This window comes from Apteryx mantelli, chromosome 2, assembly GCF_036417845.1.
Source record: "Apteryx mantelli isolate bAptMan1 chromosome 2, bAptMan1.hap1, whole genome shotgun sequence".
NCBI lineage: Eukaryota > Metazoa > Chordata > Aves > Apterygiformes > Apterygidae > Apteryx > Apteryx mantelli.
Genome location: NC_089979.1, coordinates 114,700,249 through 114,723,409, shown reverse-complemented (window position 1 = coordinate 114,723,409; position 23,161 = coordinate 114,700,249). Strand labels below are relative to the sequence as shown.

General features: G+C 38.2%; 1 protein-coding gene across 2 annotated transcripts in view; it reads right to left on the bottom strand.

Annotated features, from left to right (window-relative positions):
- Positions 1-1,702: 1,702 nt before the first annotated feature.
- TBX20 (T-box transcription factor 20) overlaps positions 1,703-23,161 on the bottom strand; it is a 41,124-nt gene continuing 19,665 nt past the window's right edge. The window contains exons 7-9 of one of the 2 annotated variants that reach the window (XM_067291265.1): positions 12,169-12,278; positions 8,685-8,903; positions 1,703-2,863 (exon numbers count right to left, since the gene is read on the bottom strand). In XM_067291265.1, the coding sequence (XP_067147366.1) occupies positions 2,844-2,863; positions 8,685-8,903; positions 12,169-12,278 (349 nt within the window). In that variant the 3' untranslated portion in view covers positions 1,703-2,843. Of the gene's footprint in view, positions 2,864-3,162; positions 8,904-12,168; positions 12,279-23,161 lie in introns of those variants that run through there. The other variant, XM_067291264.1, reaches the window with a different exon arrangement.

Here is a 23,161-nt window from a genome sequence, read left to right as displayed (position 1 = left end):
CTCTGTGATAACTCAAGGAGACAGACAGAGAGAGTGGATTCTGATGACAAAGACCCAAACAGTTTAGGATTTTATAGTTAAAGCTATAATATAAATTGTCCCTAAAAGCTGACTGTAAGCTAGTGCAGACTTTAATTAGAAGAGTTCATGAACTTCCGCAATTTCATATTATTGCTTTCACGACATTTTAAGGTGCCTTAAGACAGAGGCCCATGTAAAAAGTACAACAATAACTCTAGTCTGAGGTGACAAAAAGTATATGAATGGATTGCCTCTGAAAGAGAAGATTATAGGTTTCTGGGAAAGACACAAAATGTATGATATATACTTTATCCCTGCTATGAATCCCTAGGGATACCTGACCATAAGTTAAGCCTCTAAACAGAGAAAAGTTGTAAATGCTCGAAGAACTTTATTACTTCCACCTGTTTTGGGGATCATTTTTCCTAAATGTCATCAATTATGGATTCAGTGGCAGGTATTTGCCCTTCTTTAATTAGTCTTATTTTTTGACCTAGTCCTCTACAGTAGCCAACTAAATTTAAACAGATGAAGAGCTAGTGGAGTGTCTTCTGCATATCTGAAACACTTATTTGTGTCACCACTGTTTCTGCTAATCACCTTGCTCCAAACACAGGAGGGTGACAGAAATTTGAAGCAAATACTCATGAAGTCAGCCAAACCTTGGCTCAGAACTAGGAGATTCTCTAGGACACAAAAACCTGGAGCCACTCAAAATAACAGCACACATCCCTGGCAGGCTTCACAGTCGGAGTGAAAGCAATTCAGAGTCAACTAGTAGATCAAAAAGAGCCAGCATGGTTGCTTGATTTTAATTCAACACTAGCAGATGATGAAATAAGTTAGTGCAATCTCTGTGTTAAGTCTGTTTTCCAACATAAAAGGCCTAAAAGATGCCAGGTTTTGCTGTATCTGCTTGTAAAATTGTATTCTCTATTATTTCTTTAAAAAGAAAATAGATTGAAAATAATTAGCAGAGCTAAAAGTGCTGCAGTGATCAGGCATCTAATACACTCTGCATTAAAAAATTTATCATCCTACTCTTCAAAAAAACAAACAAAAAAAGCAACAAAAAACCACCCACCTCACTGGTAAACTTTTCTGGTAAGCATCCCCACAGGATTGTGTTAGTTCTTCCAGATATCATCAGGGAGGGTAGTTCCCTCAAAGGAATTACCCTCTAGAGCCTTGCTGACCAACACTGCTTATCAATAACTGGCTTTAATAAGGATATTTGACATCAGACTACTGACAATTTAAATCCTTTTTCTTAAATAGAATTGTTATTACTGATTATTGCTAAATACAAATATTGAACAGAAGCTGTATAATCTAAATGTTTTTATGTAATTGTCTTTTTACTTGTGATTCAAAATATCATTTATTTCTCAGTGGCTAGCATGCCATTAAATCAGTGTGTTCATTATATAATGTTTCTACACAGGAAGTTTAGAAAAATTACTCTCATTTTCTGCACTCCAAGATAGGTAAATTGGATACAAATCTGTTCACTAGATGTGACACGCAAGACCTAACCTACAGTCACCATGACTGTTCATCAGTTTTCAGAGTAATTCTACTGGGAGGCAATTCAGGAACTTTGTTTTATTTAATCTCCTGGTTTCTCTATAATTGGAATCTTCATTCACTATTATCAATAAAGGTGTGTGTTGCATGAACAACTTGTTCCCAGAAGTCTTGATTCCACAAAGCACAGAGGGTTCAATTGCAGAGTCAGTGAAATACTTAAGCAATGATTTAACTTTAAGTGAGCAAGCCTGCTGATTTTAATGAGGCTATTGGCATAACTATAACTTGAACAAGTATACAGCCAGTATTCCTGATTCAGGAAAGTGCCAAAGAACACACTTAGTTTATCCTGCATTCAAGAAAGCTCCCCAGCCTGAGGTTATGCAAAGACTTTCAGAGCACTGAATATTCATGAGATAATAAATAGAAGTTTTTTGCTACCAAGCAGACATGAAAATATAACAGAGACAAAGGACACCATATACAGTTACTAACTCACTGAGCTGTCTTCATTTTCAAATATTCCAAATGTAAAGGGATACAGTAATGCATGGTTGTAACTCAGCATAGTTAAAAGTGTATTTGAATTACCTCAGGCTGTTCTCTCCTTGTTTATATTCACAGACAGAAACCAAATTAAAGCAATGCTACAGCTGTCCAATGGAACCTTGTGCTCTTTTATCACATCAAGTTTCTCTATAAGCCAACCACTACTGTGAACTAGTTGCAAAAGACCCAACAGCTGATCTCAATTTGAGGATAAACTGAACTACAGGAGTGTAAAGATAACCCTTAGAGGAACCTGAGGATTTTGTCAGAAGCTGCTTTAAGGAATGGCTCTTACAGAAAGTTGAAAAGCACCTCGAGAGATCATTTGTTTGTCTCAAGGCAATATTAGCTCTATTCACATCATTCTTAACAAATGCATGTTCAACCTGTTCTTAAAGACTTCCAGTGATGGAAATTGCTCCTTAACTTCCCTATGCAATCCTGAGTTTTGCTTCACTACCCCTCTTTGAGTATCTTAGATATCTCACATAAATCTCCTTCGCTTTAACATAAGCCTATTAAAATACAAACAAAATCTAAGCCTATTAAAAGCCCGCAGTAGATATGTAGAATAATTTATTCCTTCCATCTTTACATTCTTCATAGATTTGAAAACCTTTTTGTGTTTTCCCATAATCTTCACTTCTCCAGACTAAACAGACCCAATTCCTTTCCCCTCTTTTCTTGGGCTGTTTTTCCTAGGTCTCTGATCATTATCTCGGTGATCCTGGGAACCCCAAATTTCAGCCTCTTATTTGTACTCCTGTGAAAAAAAAGCAATTTTGAGGACTGTCTGAATAAGAATATGGCTGCAAAGCACCTTGAAAAATCATTTGCGTAACAATGCACAAGCTACAATTATATTTAACTACAATATAACCATCATTCCATACGGATCCAAGATTTAGGCCACCTTTTGCAGATGAGCAGCTCTTCTGAATTTTGTGTGTTCTCAGAGAAATCCATCACTGGTATCATTGCACACAGTGACTTGGCTAGAGAAAGAACAACAGAAGGAGAAATCTTTGGCTAAATAAGAATAATATATCAAAACACCCAATATTTTAATGAAAGAAACTGAATATCCACACATTTGTACTTCTGTACAGGTTTTGTGATATATATATATATAATTTTAAGCTGTTTACAAATAACATTTAATGCTTCAAATATTACATAATGTTGATATTATTTTTCTAGCAGAAATAAATATATTGCACTTAAAAAGAAACTTTTCATTAGATGTTGCTTCATAGTTTATGTTCATAACTTTTTTCCATAAAAAGATTTCCCCCCTGTCCCCACCCCGTACACGCAAACACACACTTCAGTACATGGTGAATGTGCTCACGCAATGCATTATAAACAACAAAGTCAACACAGCAAACAGCAGAACTGTGGTACATTCTGTTAAAGAGGTTACATCCAGTTTTTACCTTCCTTATTTTTAAACAAAATCTTTCCTCCTGTTTCTGAAGGTACAATAAAAAAAGAAAAGACTGTTTAAATGTGCTAAAGGTAAAATACAGCAAATTGTATTTTTTGTCCTTAAACTATTATAAAAAGTTACTTGAGAGTTTACTTAAATCACTGCTTAGTTTTCTTTTAAAAAGGTAAAATAAATGAAAATAAGTTGTCATTTTATAAACTAGAGACTATATTCAAGGACAGTTTGTCACAGAGTAATTATAAATCCTCTGGCCAGCAAGTATGTGGTTACTGAAAAAAACCCACATCTGCAGCAGAAAAGGCTCAGTTAGGAATAGTGATAGTAAGAACTCACCAAAAATAAAAATAATCTTGCAACGAGTGAATGTCATCCTTCTGCAGATGATCAGCATAAGAACTGCAGCCACAAATGCCTCCCAGCTAATGAGCTGTACGTGTTACATTGATCTCACTATTGCTTTTCTGTCTACAGGTAACTTAGTACAACTTACATTAACCACCAGTTTTGGAAAGTTCCCCGAGTTTTCACAATAATTTTCACTGGTATTTCTGTTTCCGTGTAATACACACACATACATAAAGAGGATACAGTGCATAATCAAGTTCCCAGGCCAAACTTTTTCAGTTTCTTCCTATTGCATTTTGTAGACTGTACTACTATTACACAATTATCCTTGAACTTGTAAAGAAGCATTCTCATTAGAAAAGCACTCCTTAATTCTGCACTGTTATCCACTTGGTCTACGCTTGTTTGTCAGTTTATACCTAGAAGAGTACCACAGAAACCAGTGGAACTGAATTTGTATCTTTGACAGACCGTCAAGCCATATAAAGTAATACTGCAAATCAAACAGCCAAATTTAAAATGTTTTAGATGTCTAGCTTCTCTCAGGACTCCAAAAACAGAAAAAAAAAATCAGACAAATGCATCTAAGTCAGTTCTGTTAGTCTTTGGGATGCTTTTGTTGGATAAAAGACCTGAGGCTGTTGACTATCTATGGATAAAAGGGTAATCCAGAAAACATCCAAATGCACTCATAACACTTTGGAGGATAATCTTATCATTCTCTTTGAAAAGCATATTCAGGCATGTTTTCTCCACCCTTCTTAAAAAAACAACACAAAACAGCACCAGTTTGCTGAGCCAAGAAAGCTCATAAAGGTGAAGAGCACTTCACATGGGATATAACATGTGAATTATATTGGAAAATAAACTCTAGATTATATTTGGCATTCCTAGACCATCCACCAGCGACAGATGTTCTGTACTGAAAGTGATATAATTATGACAGCAGTACAGCAACTCCTTAAATAAATTACTGAGTTATTGTCAAAATAGTACAGATTGTTTTAGGCAAAGTGATTTTCCTCTTTAAGTGATTAATAACAAATTTACATTCCTTTTCTTCCAATTGTGAAATCAATGCTAAAGGTGTAGCATTGGTTTGTAGTCTTTCCTGTAGAGCATTGCTGGTATCTCTACAGTCACCATCCATACAGCTGGATAAGAAAGTTGCATGAAATCCTGTCTCCATTACAGATAAGAAATTTACTACGGACTTCAGCAGGGCAGTAATTTTATCCCTGGAATCACTCACATGCTGCCCACTGCCCACAGGAAGCTGAGATGGACAGGGGGCAGAAATTCCCCAAGGTGGCACAACTTTTCTGGCCTATGCTCTGTGGTGTCTATGCATTTAATTCCTTCCAGCTAAACTCTATATAACTAACTGTTTTTGGAGACTGGATTGTGAGGACAAAGAAGAGGAGTGGCGAACTGGACATACCTATTAACCTCATTCCTGGGGAAGGTTCTCAGAAGCTGTCCTCATTTCCCTGACGACAGTTCTGTTTGGGACCTGCCTGTGATTCTGCAGCAGTGGGGAACCCAGTGGGTTTCTGATGCAAGGGACACCATGGGGGAGCAGCGTAGGTCAGAGAATAGCACAGGGAGGAATAAGCACTCCAACAGAAACTTGATCTGGCTGGCAAAATCAGTCTGTGGATTTCCATTTTTTAAAGTTTAAAAGTCTTGACAGATGGCTTTGTAGAACCCAGCCCTTGGTGGGCTATAATATGAATCTCGGAGAATTTGAATGAGAAGTTGGCCCTCTCTTATTTTTATATAGGGAGAGTCTACAGGCATATTTTTCAGATATGCATCATATCTCATTCCTAGTGATAAGCACTTGTCTTTCATTTAATATCTTTGTAAATGATAATGTCAAATTCCAGTTTCACTGTTTCAGGAAGAGCCAGGAGAATTTTCTCTGAAACAGTATCAGAGGAATTTGTGCCAAATACTGATATTTATAGGACAAGGTCCAGGAAAGAGCTAAAGAGATCATATAGTTTATTTTTTTGGACATGCTTCATGAAGGGAGGGTAGGTCACTGTGTGAGCAGGTTTTATATAACTTCTAAAGCTTACCTAAGTCAGTGTACCTGTTCCAAACATTTCTGGAGTCATCTGAAAGCTGCCTACTTACTTGACCATTTTTTGATAAAAGTATCAATATTAAAGCCACTGGCTTGAATTCTGAACCTAACTGCATCTCCTGCAACTCCAGATAGCTTAATGGATCTGCAGAAGAAAACAGATGCAATAAATAAAATAGGATTTCCTCACAGGCTTTAGTGAAAGTCATCATGGGATCTTACCTAAGAAAGACAAATATAGCTACGTATATCTTACAGAAGTCAAGCAACTGAAGGACAGGGATTAAAATTTCCTTCCAGATCATCCTTGAAATTCTTATTTATGTGAAATCATCTAGGTATTTGAAGATTTATTTTCTTGTGGAGGCAGTATCATCTGATTTCCTGAAAACTAGGGTTCTTCATATCAAAACAGGGCATGAGCAGGCACAAGAAGTGCCCTTTGCAACATGCACTTTTCAGATGATGTATTGCCTAGAGCAAAATCTAATGTTTACATCAGCCAAATTCAGTGTTTAATTCTAAGCCATTTAAGTACTGCAGAGCTTGGCTCATTGTATGAACTGGCTCATTATATGGAACTCCTCATCAGCTCATTTGGCTCACTACATTGAACTCCTTGCAGTAACTCTGGATCCAGAAACTGTGAAGGGTTTCATTGCTTGTCTTTGTTCACCTACAGATCAGAAGACCTGCAAACTGTCTTAAGTCATCTTTTTTTTGTTCAACAGTGAGTACATGGAAATTAGGCTAATATTGCAGATAACTGAGATACTCAAAATGGCCAGTTTCACAAGATTTTAAATTCAGCTACTGGGAAATATACCGAGATGGCCCTTATCCATGGGACGCATGTACTGGCCTACAATAGGAATTGGGAAAAGTCTGGGAGGGTGTCATAGCTATGTATGGTTGGGCATGTTAGATAAGGAAATGGGCTGAAAAAAAGACATGTGGCTCACCTTTCAATTTACTGAGATGGGAGGTAGGTGACTCAGTGTCTTGCATTCTCCCTGCTACCATATGATGCTGACACACATTGGTAAAAAGTAGAAGAGAATAGTGCCAAAGAAGTCTGTTTTCCATTCCGTGTTTTATCTCTACACAGATCTTTATTATGAGATCGTATTGCTTGTTCTTTTAATATCAGTAGAGTGTGAGAATTGAGGTCATTAAGTCTCTTCTATGACTTGGATGCAACCATACACAGCAACTCTGTGTTGACCTCTTATTTACAGTGAAATCCTAGCTCCTGCCGTGCAGAAAACCACAATCACACTGGTACTCTTTTCAGCAGTGCAAAGGATTCATGCTAGCCCTCTGCAGAGAGGTCATTTTTTCTGATGACGCTAAGCACAGTTCCTCTGTTGCATCAGACAAAACATACTAGAAAGTGTGGACTGTACTTTGAAAGAAGTGAATTCCTAATTACTGACTCAAAAAGGTAGATATGAATAAAAAAATTACAGGCAAAGTTCTGCGCTGATATTTTCCTAAGAAAACTCCACCATTCTACTGGGACATGAAAAAGGAGAGAACACAACCCTCATTTGCCTGGCCACACAGCTTGTCTAACAACAGGTGTGACCAAACCCAAGAAAATCAGAAGAAGTAGGAAGACACTCCAATGCCATTCATCTTACACCAATCCGTTGCTTATATCTACAGAGTAAAATAATAGCCTGAAATTCTGTTATCTTGGTATTTGCAACTGGACACAGGTCTTCAGTGGGAAGTGCAGCAGCAAATAAAAGCTTTGATTTAATGATCTGATAAATTTTGGATTTCTAAGTTTAAGTAACAGATTGTCTAAAATCAGCACTTTCCTTCATCATACCTAACAGACTGTGAAATTGCTCCTCTTAGGATATGGGACAGGCTTATTTTTAGACTGAAGAAGACTACATCATTACTGCTACAGTCCTGTACACAGTTCTTTTTGGAGCAGATAGAGTTTTGTGAAGGAAACAAAGAAAGAAAGAAAGCCTTGTTAATAATTTCCTCTTTGAGATTATAGTAGCAACTATGAAATACTGCTCTTGGTGAATATAAGCCAGTCTTTTAAAAAGGACAGTGGCCTTCTCCATCTTGTCCCCTTCCCAGCAAATGTATGCTGAGATAGCCTAAAATATGCTCAAAGCTACAGCAATACATTTTTCTGTATTGATGCTCATTAGTCACAAGAACAGATGAAGATGAATAAGAGCATTACCTTTTTCAGAATTCTTGTAGCACATGAAAAAAAGACCTATACACAATTAATTTGTACACTGCTGCATAAACACAATCTCTTTCCACAAGGCATAACGCACCTTGGAACAACCTGCATGCCATTAAAAATCCTGGGAACTCTGGGATCCATTTCAGCTGTGTTACACATCTGTGAGCAGCTCCACGCTGCATGCCCTCTTCTTGAGATCCCTCAACGGAGGAATCTATATCCATAACACATTTTATTAGCTGGTTTGTTATGAGTTTGGCACTTTCTTGCCATAGGCCTTTCAGGAAGGTCCCTTGTATTTTTCATACCAAACTTGCACATTTAAAATCTCGTGTTTCTCTTGTCTTACATCAGTCATACAAATGGCGTCATCACTGCGGAGGAGTGACGCAGTCCCTGGATAGCTGCATAAGGACCCTGCTGAAAATAATGGTGGTACCTAGGCATGTGGAAGGAAGGGAAAGTGGGGCCACTACCTTGCATGGAGCTGGCAATAGCTGAAGGTGTAAGAGGCATTCCCAAGCGGCTGTATGGAGGCAGAGATCCTTGGATTGGATGAGGAATGGGTGTAGCTATGGATGCAGTGCTGGTACCCAGGGCACTCAAAGACTGTGGATGCTGAAATCCAGGAAAACTGGTTGAGGAGGATACCCAGGAACTGAGGGATAGGTTATCAGATGTTGTAAAAGCTGATCCTGCAAACAAAGAGAAAGAATGCCTGACATATGCACTGCAACACACAAAGCTTTTAAAATAGCAAAAAGGAAGAAAAAGTCTTTCACAGCAAGGCTGATTTTTATGACAAGTTATCAGTGCAAATACTTCCCAAATACATCTCTCTCCTTATGTCTTTTTTTACATTTATTTGCCAGTTGCTCTCTTTTATCCCTATACCTTAGACAAATTTCTTTTTTTAAGAAGCTGGTTGCAGTGGCTTGATCAGTAAAATCAGCTTTGCACATTGATTTTACATAGCTCCTAGTAAAATCACCATATAATTTTGTTCTGCAGAGTTGTCAGTTTGTGAGTAGATGTATAAAGTCCATCTCAGTGCTGGCATGAAACACTCAAGCATCTACTCTGACATGGAATCTCATTGCACTACCTCCCCGTTTTGATGACAGGCTTGTAGCTTTTTACATCAAATCTTCAGTAGAATTGATTAAGTTTTTCTAAAATTTCAGTCTGGCAAAAAGGTAGAAAATGTCATTTGCAATACAAGGGCTTTTTTTCCCCAGTAAAATCTTGTCAACACTCCATCTTCTCACTAAAATTGGCTTTTCCAAAATTTAAAATAAAAAACCTCTAAAATGTCAAAAAGTTTGCTATTTTTTTCAACTGCGTACAGTGCTCTAATAAAAAACAGTAATAATGAATCATAGTAAGAAAAGTTGTTTTTTAAGTGAAATACACTAAAATATGAGAAACACGCTCCCAAGCTAAATATGTACTTCAATCTAATCAGTGGTTTCTTTGGCAGCTTTTTTAATTTGAAAAGTTACAAAAATTTCTTTTTTCACAAATCTTCCACTCTTTAAAATATGTTTTCTCTGAAGATTTCAGAATTAGAAAAAAAGCAAAAATGGTGTCTTTAAATTGTAAGTAATAATTTACTTTATTTTGACAGTAAACTTTGGGGGAAACTAATGAATAATTTGTTTTAATAATTATACATGGTCATTTTCAAATAATCTGATGAAGATGTTGCCCTTCCTCTCTGCGGTTCTTCTGTGCATCTGGTTATCAACAGATGTCTGATTTCTAGGCATGGTGAATACTACAGAATTCTATTAACTATCTCTTATTTTTTAGTATGATTAAACAACAATTCAACTCATGTCCCATCTCTATTTTCTTTCTTGTCCAACACCTTCCATTGTGAAAAATGTTTCTTACTTTAAGAAATACATTTACTGGCAGGAATATCTGTTAAAGCATAATTTTAAGCCAATATTTAAAAATAGTCACAGACAACAAAACTTGTAATTATTATTAGAGGTATTAATTCCATAGATCTGATTCTAGAAGATAGGTTCATCCAGCCTGTGAAAAGAAAGTATACACAAACATCTATATGTGAAGACTTATCAGAATGATGTGTTAACTAATCATAACCAGCTACTCAAAACAAAACAATAAGCAAATAACAATAGAAACAAAAAATGCAAACTATGACAAAAAAATCATAAATCTCTTCAGGGAGAGATTCTCAAATCAGAAAGAGGTGAAGGTACTCTTTATTAGTTCCTCCTCTGCTTAATGAAATAAGTAAAATGGCCCAGTAACAGGAAATAGAAATTGTGTCAATTTGGCAGTAGAAATGGACTTGAACTATTTACTGACCCTACCACTGAACCAAATCCTGACTGCTGGGAAATTAGGATCCAGAGTCAAACTATAAGGATATCACCATACTGGCAGCAAAATACTTTACAAATCCAGGAATACCTGACTATTATTGCACTATAGGGAAGGCTGGATGCAAATCTGGATTTGACTAGAAGTTTTACATTTAGTTCAATTCCAAGTGGCTACTACAGTGTGTGGATGTGCTAGAGCACAGGAACCGAGACATTATGGATTAAAAAGTTTTAATTTGATGTATACATTTCCTAATGGTTAATCCCCTTGGAAACAGACTTCCTGTGATGGATACTCTACTGAATGCTAGCCACTTCCATCTTTAGATGGCTGAAAATGGCTGAGATGAGAATGCCCTGGATGGGTGTTGAAGTATTTAGAAATAATTAGCAGTGATAAACTTTCTTTTTCTACAGAGGTAAGGTGCCTTGCTCTGAGCATCTCCGGCAAGGGAAAATTTAACATCATCTTCAACAATAACTGGCCAAGGATCTAAGCTGACATAAAGTGAGGTAATCCCCCAGAAGTGCTTGAAAGGGTGGCATTGTACCAGCTAAGGAGTTGCTCCAGAAACTCTACAAGTTAAGGAACTAGTCTTAGAATAGACATGTATGAACAAGCCCAACTAATCATATTTTGTTGAAGAGCAACTCATGGTTAAAAATAAGTGTATTTTCCCTTCACAAGTCCAAAGAGCTTATGACCAGAAATAATGCTCTTATCTTAGCAACACTGTATGAAGCTAGAGGACAAGACAAGGGCACTGCCAGTCGGAAGGCAGATAGAACTGTTTTACCTCAAGTGGCTGTTGCATATCAGACAGGTCATGAAGTCAACATGCAGAGTATAACGCAACACAAGTTTATGCTAATCAGTGATCCCTCAGGATGGGTTCGAGGTCTGTTTCCAGTGGCAAATTATGGCAGATGCAGTCTGTCCTGCAAGCATCCCCATAGAGAACAAGGTCCACATTGTCATTAGTTTTGTGACTGCTAAAGGAGACAAACCTAAGTGATTTGTGGTGAAATGCCCAAGTAAGAAAGACATCTTCTGGAGACCATGAGATAAAAAAATAAAGGTCAATTTTCAAAGGCTGCTATGGATTTTTCTTTCTGTAGAGGTAAATCAGGGTAACGACAGGCTGGTTGAAGGTGGTTAGAACTGAGTCCTCTATTGGCAGAAGGCTGGAGGGGCAACAAAAGGCACATCCACATGGTACTTCACAGGTGGTGCTGAGCTCCAGCTAGTAAGCCCTGCCAAGGGATGAGGAGCATTAGCTTGTATTCAGCACCACATTAATGAAGTTGCCTGTTTTTCAGCCAGCTTGAAGAGGAAGCAGAGAGCGTTCTTGTCTCCTGGTAAATGCTGTATAAGCAACTCCAGAGCTGCCTCCTGAACCAGCCACCTGCTCCAGTGCCATGGGCATATACGATGTGCAGAAGGGCCATATAGGAACGAGTATCCTTCACTGTTACAACACCTTATGCCAGAGGCACACACCAGAGAAATGTTTCAGGATACCACAGTACTGGCTGTGGTTCTCCTTTTCTCAGGTATAACTTGGTCACAGTGGTTTAGCTAATGAGAAGATCTTCCTACCTCTGCTTTGTGTTGCCTGACTCTCATCTCCCAGATCATCTTCTCCTCCATAGGTTCGAATGGGGGATCGGGCATAGGAATGCTTTTGGATAAGACTCTCCACACTTTCTCTGTGGAAGAAAACAACATATCATATCAATAACTTCCTAAACAGCCTCCTGTCTGTTTCAGAGAATAAGCCAGATGATCACTCTATGATTGGCCTAAAGGAGGCACTGGAAATTTGGACCCTGGAATAGGAAAATAATATGTTAAGTTAAAACTAATGAATATGCTGCTTTTTTCCTGTCCTGATTGTAGTTTTCTCACATAGATTCTTTCTTCAAAATTATTTAACAAATGGGTTACCTCACAGCATGTTGCTGGAAACCCCAAACTTGGCCTGTGATGTTTTATCACTGCTGATCACTTCCTACCTGCATGATACAACCTCTTCAGCAGACAAATTAGAGTGAACCCCCCACTGCATTTCCCGAATCTGGTTTCAGGTGGCAAAAATAAGACCAGCACTCCTCACAGATTTGAAGATGCAAGCATAAAACCTGTACCTTGTAAGTATTTGTGCTCGGTGGCCAGTCTGGGTTCAAAGGAAGAACTCCCTTTGAGCAAGCTTTTGTGTCACATATGACCACCCCATCTGGCACTCTCCCATTCTTCTGAAATGAGGGGCAAGAGATAAACGTGTCCGGAGACAGTTCACCTTTAAACATACTCTCTCCACATCAGGGCTTAGGCCAATTCATAACAGGAAGTCTACAGATACTACAGATCTCGTGCAGTATCTATTCTGGGAGGTTAAAAGTGTCTGCCAGACCCATACCTCTCCAGGTGCATAAAGCACTGAAGTCACCCAAACAATTTTTATATAGAAGAAAGCCATATCTGCATGATAAGCCATAGCAGTTTGTAAGGAAGATCCAACCATATACATTCCCAGCATGTTTCCATGTAAGTAGGTGGCATTATACCAAAGATGAATCTGACCTAGGCACATTTCCAAAATGGCTTTGACCTTTTGTTCCCATTTAACAAATCTAGGTAGAGATAGCTGTCTAAATCTGCTGCTCAGTGAAGGGTTTGTTTGAACTCACCATTTGGCCCGTTGTATTTGCTAAACGCCTTTCACTATGAGAGTGTGGCTGTTGCAGAAATTCCAAGGAAAAATATTTTCCAAGTAACACAATAAATCACAATGGCACATGTTTTCCTTTCCTACAAAATGCCCATTACAGTCATTTTGTCCTTGGTCTATCACTGGCATCATTACTTATGCCAGTCTCCTCAAAAAAAATAAATAAAAAGGGGATCTTATCAAAGTGATTTACTTGTGTCAGGATTGGAAGTGGACTGAAAGCAATGGCAGTTCCTATACAGAGGATGATATAATTGAATTACTGCCTTTTAAGTGATTGAAAACAGTAGGCATATTGGGGCTATCTTGAAGAATATTTTACAAAGAAAAAGACAGATGGCATTGTTTACATTATGTATTGAATGCTTCTTGAAACTTTTTTTTTGAAGCACAATGTGAAATGCAAAGAATTTTACTTAACTAAAAAGACTGTCTCATGAGTACAGAATAACAGAAAAATGAATTAGACCACTGTTGCCTGACAGATTTAGATACCAGTCTATAAACACATTCATAGCCAAAGAATTACTAATCTTTAAAGGTCTGAAAAATAAATGTGATTCAGGTGATTGTCTATATTGTCTCTATTGACTTTATTTCTACTAAAGGTCTGCTTATAATGATAGACATTACGGCATGTAATAATATCCTGATGCAACAGAAACAATGCAGCTCTAGTTCCAGTGCAGTGGGCCAAATTCATCTCTAACCTCACTGGATCCAATGGAGGTTTGGGGATAAACTCACCCCAATAAATTTACATTTGAATTACCTACAGAGGTTTAAAACTAAATCAAATGCCCACAATTATTGCAGACTAAATTCTTTCCAGATGGGTTTGTATGTTAGACAGAGAACTCTATTACTCTATATGGTTGTCTTCTTTTAAAGGAAAAAGAGAGATGACTTCTTAGTGAACCCTAAATCTGAAAAGTTTGAAAATAGGAAACTATGTGGTAGGCTTATTTATTTTTAATATTGTAATTTTGCAGGTAGTATGCTAAAGATTTTAGAAGATTAATTTCACGCATTGGTGCAAGAAGCAAGGGTTTTTATGGCATAGGGAACAGTCTGAAAGAGGAAACTCAGATCAGGGAAAGCAACTCATTTCACAAGAGCAGGTAGTTTTGTGCAGCTGGGATTTAAAACTCAGAACTGTATGTGCTTATCTAGCCTGACCGTGTTGGTGGTTTAAGCTATTATCACAACACGCCTACAAATTTTTCATTTTAGAGGTTGAGGCTGTGATTCACATCATGTGTGCAAAGCACTCAGATTCACACCAGGATTTAGGCACCTGATCTCCACAGCAATATCCATGACCCTCAGGTGGATAATTTCCTTTCTACATACATACATACATACATACATACATACATACATATATATATATATGCTGCATATATACCTCCAAACAGACCTGCAAAACACGAAAGGCTGAGCAGAAAGCCACCTTAACGTGCCAAAAGGAAACAAATAAAAGCCAGAAGTGGTGTATTTTCTCCACACATTAAGCAGATGTCTGAGTGCTCCCACTAGGCACTGTTCCTTCCACCTAGAAAAACAGGGATCAGGTCTGAACTCAGGTCTCCCAGACCCTGGACAAGTGACCTAACTACTGAAATAAAGGATAACCTTCACTTCTATCTGTGTCTCAAAGGAAAGAGGTGGTGGCCTCTGCACTGTGTGCAGGTATTTCATGCTCAGAGAACACTACCCAGAGATCTCGGAGAAGACAGGTTTGCAACTAATCTAGTCTGTGGAAACATGTAGGCTTAGGTGGGAAAGAGGAGTTTAACCTCCTGCACTCTTTGAAGATGGAAGTGCCTCAGGACTTGCTCAAAGCAGACCTGTAGGACAAAGTAGAACTCTAACAAGAAGATTTAAGTGCTGTTGAAATCTAGTTAACCTGAAGTAGTAGTTTAAAATGTGGGAACAAAGCCAGCAACCTGGAATGTAGGTTCCTGCTTAAACTCTTTTCTCAAACTGAGCCAAAGGACTTAAAGGTCAAAATCTTCCTGAAAATTCTGTTTCTAAAAGTGTGATCTACTTAGGATACCCAGAATATAGTGCTATCAATGCCCCAACATATAATAACAATAATAACAATAATAATAATAATAATAATAATGAATTTATTTAGAACTTGTGGCTTTATAGTTCTCTATACAAAACATCTTCAGCAAATCTATATAATTTATAGCAAGACCACTCATATCTCAACATGGTTCAAAGCATTTCTGTAGATAATTTTATAAATTACTGAACTATAAATCAGTATTTGCCATATTATGATTCTTCTCAATTAAAAAAAAAAATGAATAGCAGGAACAAAAATAGGATTTGATGGAATTTTTTTTAAAGCTTTCCTTTAGTTTCTTCAGACCTGATTCATACTAAACTGGCTGAAGGGCAAAGTGATTTCAAGTTACTCAATGTGCAACTTCTGTTACTCAGTTTGTGATCAGACACTTGTTATCTAATACTTGGACCTAATGATTTTTACTTTTTAATGCATCTTAGAACTCTACAGTGTCTTCTATTAGCAACAAGTTAGCAACAAACTTTGTTTTGAGAGATCAAAAGCTGTCAGCTAGCTCGAAGAAAGATGTCTTCTTTCTGTCAAATTTTTTTGTGTGGTTTCCCAACCATTTTCAGCCTTCCAGACTGCTTTTTAACTCACAGTTATCTTGTAAATACCCAGAGGGGAAAAAACACACATGCACAGGCATAATATATTACTATGATTAAGCTGTGTGATGTGTACAACTGGATAATAGTAGCAGATGACAGGCTGGAAAATAGCAAGTTAGGGGCTAAAGCTGTCTGAGACAGAGAAGAAGGAATCATTTGCCAAATGGAGAGGGAAAACCTAAGCTGTTATTGGCTATCACACCCTAAGAGAAGATGCTGAGACAGGATAAATGTGAGGGGAGGTAACATGGGAAAGGAGCGCAGGTTGATCCCAACGACCTGCATTACGACAGAAGCACACCTTGAGCCCAGCCCTTTTAATAAACCTCTGCTTACTATGAACAAAGTGCTTCTCTCCTTTGTGCAAGAAAACAACCAGTAAGTTTGGGACTGAGAATCCAAGGAAGTGAAGGATTGGTAGAATTTATTATTCAGGAAGCTTTAGGGTACCTAGACAGCCCCTTGTCACTCTGCAGGTATTAACCTCTGGACTGAACAGTTAAATCTTGTCCCTGCTGACAACCAATTCCACAGTTAAACTCTCAGCGAAGGATGCTTTCTCTCTTGCAGCTACAAGCTGTGTCTTTGGCCTTGTTTAGTAACACTGTCCTGTACATACAGAGCAGTTTCAGGGGATCAAATATAGACAGGAAGACTCTGACATGGCTGATAAATAATTCACTAATACTTTACAAACTAAATCCAAGATCTTGCCATGGTACTGGATATGAACTGGGAAACAACAGAAAACATGGAGCTGATTTAGGAAGCAGCCAAGGAGCAAGGCCCTGTGTGAGGACACTCACTTCTTGCTGTCAACCCCAAGTCACAGAAATTCTCGCAGGAGATGGTAAAGTCCATGCTTACCCTGAGCAGGATCTTCAATCAAGATGAAAGAATAGTGCTGCTTTGTAGGTGGAAGCAGGCATTTCTTTGATGCCCCCTCAAATCATTTTTTCTGCTGTTATTCTTTTTCAGGCATGCATTTGCCACAGCCCGCTGACCACCATGACCCTGATCTTGAAGCATGTGACCATAACAGACTCTGTGACCCCTGAGGAGACATTGAAGAGGGCTCACCTGAGCACAATGGACCATCAGTACAGAGGCCACTACATGCTTGCATGCACCTGAAGCTATGGATTTTCCTGAATTTGGTAGAGAGAGCACCCAGGGGATGGAGACAGGATGTCTACCTTCTCCCTTTGTGCTGAGGAGACTTGAGGCAAATATATTTAGTTTTGGCAAAAGGTGTTAGAAAAGCTAATCCAGAAGTAGCCTGATGGTACTACCCGTCTTAGATCCATCCCAAGGATCCAAAGACGATGGAGTTGATGTAATACTAGCCATTCACTCCACTGCAAACCCGGATCAACATCTGTTGAAGACAATGGGCGAAAGACAATCTGAAGTGAGAGAGAGCAGGTTCCAGAGCCAGGCAATCTAAATTTATATCCTCTGGATAAGCTACCATCTCATTTAGGAATGTCTAAAAGGGGGAAAAATTTTAGAGCAGTGATGAGCAACCCATTAGTATTTTCTCTATTTGCCCTTACTATCCAAGTGATAGATAAGCAAAAATGGAAGAATATCCTCAGAATCTTCTCCCTATTCCCAGTATCATATTTTTTTGTCATTTTCTTTTTAAGAAAGACAATGTTAAAAAAAAGATTAATAGAAGGAAAATAATAAAACTGGCAACCATGTTTTGCTTGGCCATTCAGTTCTACACAAAGAGAAAATACAGAACAGGACATAAAGTGTATGAATTATCAGTTTGCAGCCTGAATGACTCCTTTAGTTCTGCATTTCAAAGGTTTCCTTTTTTTTATAGCTGCCAGTTAGTATGTTTGGAAGAAAGCCCAGATAACAGAAGACATCAGAAGTGAGGTGAGGTGAAGACAGATGGAATAAATGGGCTGAGAAGGCACAAAAATAAACTTGTCGGAAGTCGCACTGTAGTAGAACTTTTTTTCTAAGGGAAAGATGACTAATTTGTCCAAGATGCAAGCGCTAAAAAGGAGTCCAAAAAACAAGCAGGAGGAACAAATATATTTCCATAACAGCAGCTAGGAGCAAACAACAAATCTGTCAGAACTGCTGTTCAGACGTCACTCAGCCTCCATGCTCCTGTGGCTTCTAGCTGTTACTTTACATGTGCACAAGCATAAATACAGACACAGATTAATATGCTACATATAGTTGTTCTTATATGGGTATATTAATATCACAGACTGATATTAGGAACAGTTCAGCTCTGACACTGTATGGACCAAATCCTCAATCAAAAAACTAGCACTGGTCCACTGATTGGGTTAGAACTGAACCAGTTGCTACCGGCTAAGAACCAGGGCCCATCAAATTTTAAGAAAGAAGGGGAATCAAAATTAAATTATAACAAATCTATATTTAGAAGACTGCAGGAGAAAGAACAAGTGAAGTATGAGGTTATTAAATATATCTCCCCCACTTCTCTATCTACAAAAAAAAAAAAAAAAAGAGAGAGAGAAAAACAGCTAGCTTTATACAGGGAATGAGAAAAGTGAAGAGGTTATATTTCTCTTTTCTCACTTGCCCAAAAGCACACACTTACAAATGCATATTAAAGCTCTTCATCTTTTTCTCCCCAAATATACTGACACATTTAACACTAACATAACCCCATCGGGCTCCATTTCACCCAGTGAACACAACCAGTTCTTTCTGATTGTCAGGCAAAGGACACAAACAGTGCTGTGAAACCTGGACTGGGGAAAGTCCCTGGGAAATTTCCCCTCTGCTGGAAACAGTAGGTCTGACATGACATTGTCCTGTCTCCTTTTGCACGCACTACACCTGCATGAAGCAAGTGGAAAACACTAGCAAAATAAAACACTTTATACCATTTTGCGCAAGGGACAAGATAACAGAAAATCAGGCCTCTGCGAAGAATGACCTAGGGTATGAGTACTTAAAAGTTTGGGAACTGAAGAGATTTTAGCTGGAATGAAGGGATTTCTGCTGGGGAAAAGGAAAGGTTGTCCAGCTAATAGGAAACAGAGTTGGAAGAACCAGACTTGAAGGGGATGATTCAGGTGTCTAAATGTAGGCAGCAAGGGTGTTCTAGATGTCCTAAGACATCCCAGCCTCCTGCAAGGGTCTGGAAGGTGTGATACAGAAACTACAGATAATTTGTCTACCCTTTTGGAGTAGCAGCAGCTGGAGGCTGTAGTAACCACAGGGCATCTGAAATGGCAGCAGCTACAGATGTTTAGGCACGTGAGTTCCTGGTGGCTCTCCCTAAATTCAGGACTTCTCCCAACTTAGAGATGATCTCCCATGGCTGGTCATTGACATCTACAGACTGAGAACTAGCGAGGGATAAAAGGTCAGCTGGAGAGTTTGACTTGGAGGAAAACTATGGCAAAGCCCTACTTGACCATGGATATGGGAGTAGGTCCTAGAGAGTATGTATTTCTGGCTGTTGGTAGGAGGGTTTCAAGACTCAGAAAAGTTCTTCTGGACCAGTAGGAAGCAGTGGGGAGGAAAAGCAGCTGCTGTGTGGCAAGCAGGAAAGGAATGGGAGTGAGGACTGCTGCTGACAGCACATAATTAAGCACATGGCTTTGACTGCTAATTCAACAGGGCAGTACCCATATCCAGGCATTAGCATTCATTTCATTTACAGCCTTATAACTCACTACAATATATTTCCATGTTTCAGACATGAAGTTCCTCAGGGGAAAATTCAGAATCTGATTACCATGCAAATCCAGCTGGGATGCTGTGCTACAGCTCTCTCTTATGTACTTCCCCCATCCCCAATCCTTCCTCTCTCTGCTTAAAAATTATTTTGGTGTGCAGACCATATTTTTCCATTACCTAAGACATTGCCTCTTGAAGCATGCATCTAGCTCCCAGAAGCATTTATGGGATTTGTGCAGATGAGTGTACTCCCTTAGTTCTCTGTAGCAGTTACAGGTCCATCCCTTGAACTCACCTATCGCACACTGGATCAAACTGAAAAACTATGTTCAAAAAATGATTACGATCTGTCAATTCTTGTTTGATCATTATTTTATGATTCAGTAGTTCTGTTGACTCACACTCTTGAAATAATCATGTTTTTGTTTGGATTGTCTGCATGATTTTAACTGTTACGGTTTTATTTATATATCTATTTATTTTTTAAAGTCTAACTCTTCACCGCAATCCAAAAGATAAATTCAAGCACTAGATGAAAAGTGAATCTATTGTGTTCTGATTTGGCATTTTCTATGGGTTTGTCAGTTTTTCCTTAAACAGAAACATAAAGACATTACCTTAAAACTTCTCTCCAGAGTCCAGCTAATATTAGAAAACCTGTCTTCTTTACAAAGGTTACCATTAAAAAAGATCACTCTCAAGACCAGCATCCATACTACAGTGTTTGGCATCTGGTAGTCAACACCGCAGTATGTCAAGTTCCACAGTCTGATAATTTCTGCTAAATATTCAGTTTTTCAATCACAACCACGGTAGGAGCCTTTTTATAGTAGAAGAAATGTAAATACCATATAAAAAGATCAAAAGGTGAATCATCAACTTATCTAAACACAGTAGCCCTAGATAAAGTCTGTCCTGTTAATGTAAATAGATTACCACAAGTAATGTATGGAAAGAGCTGATTGTGGAAGGAGCTTCACATTCTACTGAAAATTTGCTATATACCAAAAACACATAAGATTTTTTCAACAGTTAAAAGATTTGCATAATTAGCTATGAGTATGAGGAAACTGTTCTACAGTATTTAGACAGGAACAAAAGAAAATGTAAGAACTTCAATAGCTTGCAGTTGCCTAACTCCTTTATCATTTTGCAGACTTCACTACCTTTACATGTATTATTTTGACTCCAATACATATAATGCAAACAGATTTAATCCTAAAGGCATTTGCAGTTTGAATTTCCTACATAGGGATCGTAAATCTAGACTGGGAAGCCTGAAATCGTTAAAGTCACATATTTATAAAATCATATTCAATTAGGTTAAAAAAGTGCAATTTCTGTCATCATGTCATAAAAAGATGTGTTTTTCTCTCAGATCTACTATAAAGAAAAACTCCCTATATTGTTACAGATAGAGGCTGTTTTCAATCAGTTACAAGGAGCAATCCAATTACTGGATGGTTTAGTGCAGTAACTGACTCCAGACTAATTTAATTGCTTTAGGTCTCTAAAGATCAATTGATCTGATTTGTTTCCCTCCCCAAAGGCTGTTTAGGAAAAAGCAGGCTTAAATACCTGGAAATGAAATACAAAGCTCTGTACACTTTCACACTACTTAGGTCACTCCGAAAAGCTGGAACTTGCAATAAATGAGTGCTCTCTTGGCCCTAACATCACAGGATACTTTACAAAAGACCATTAAGATCACCGCACAACATTGCAGATTATGCACGCACACACTGTGTCTCAGCCTGCTTAGGAAACATTACATAGAAGCTATTTACACAACTTCTAGTTAAATATTCGTCTTCAAGAACTCTGCAAAAGTGCATTTGCACTGCATACTATTCCCAGGCAAAGAAATATTTTTATCAGCAAGCCGTCTTATTGAACCTACTAAGTTTCCAAGTAGACCATGCTGGAGTCATGCTGTACTATTCAATGGATTACCTTCATCTTGTAATGCATGCCTCAGCGGACATAGAACAGGAAACTCTTCCTGCTGTTGTATCTCACTTTGTTATTTCTTTTGGTTTATACGAGATTTATTTAAACATTTTTTCTGGTGCTATGATGAAATCTGTAAAACCAATGCTGCTGAGGAAACATAGCAATGGGGCTCTGAGAGCGCAGTACTGACTGACACGACATTCTCTTGTGTCTGAATATTTTAATGCTGGAACTGAATAAAACCCTTAGTATGTCTGGACCGTACCAGATAACTCAGGAGAGGAAAAATGAAATTCACAGTCTCTTACTAGCCCTCTTGTGTGTCACACTTTTACTATCTTTTTACTTGATGTGTTGTGCAACAGTTTTTGTTTTTTTTAAATACAGTTGTCCCCTAATAAGAGCTAAACTTTCCCATTTAAGTCAAAATAGATCTGACCCAAACCTGGACTCTCAAAACCAGGTTTTAGTGTGGTTTCCATACTTTACACATTCCCTTTCTTGTATTTATTGTAGGTTTCACGCTTGGATACCTTATCTTTTGTGGCAACATTCATGCCTGGGCTAGGCTGACTGTCTCAGGCTCTGTTCTTACACTTATCAATAAACAAAAGGGCACTGTGGTTTCAGCTCAGCATTTCTGACTTCATGCCATGTGCTGTTATAATAAGATGTCCTCTGGAAAAATTCCCTTCATATCCAGCACCACGATAGTCAGTTCGTCTGCACAGAGGTAACTAAGTTTTTCTCTCAGCTTATCTCTTCAGACACTCTCAGCCCTTGTAAAGATGTGTCATTAGATGTTGCCTGTCTGTAAAAAAAGGAAACTCAAATGTGAAAATTAAGGCCTCTTCTCTTCCTACAGGTTCTTTTTGGACTATTTTCTGCACAAAAACCTGATCTCTGGACCTTGTTTACCTTAGTACTCTGCCAATATGCCAGGCTATGTTATTTCAGTTAAATCTACTTTGTTCTTCTTCATTTTCAACTAAGACTTTCACTTAGGAAGCAACTTTTAACAACAATGTAAGCACACACTGTAGTCCACAAGCTTTCTTTCTGATAAATAACTGTTCTTGCACCCAATTATTCAACAGATCACTAATAATCCAGTAACTAGTAAGGTATAAAACACACTGCCATTTCCCAGCCATAAAACTGCTTGGGACTGACGTATTTTTGAAATGCTGTAAAGACTTTCTCTAGCTGTTTGAATATTAGCAGCTTGTCCCTTATATGCACCCATGAAAGATGAATCATAGAGACATCTGGATATCCACACATAAGAGCCTGGAGGGTTTCAACCTCTCCAAAATTTTCTTTCACGATCATGTTCTTACAGGAAAATTTGGATGTGCTATATCCATCTCCATCAAATTCGCTTCCAGCCTAAAGGATTCAGACAGCTTAATTTGCTTCATTTGCCAAAGCATTTGACACTATCATAAAATTGTGATGCACTGGAGGGATACCAAGAGACTGAAGTTTATTCCCTACCCAACCGCGGGTTAATGCTTCAGTCCCTATGGC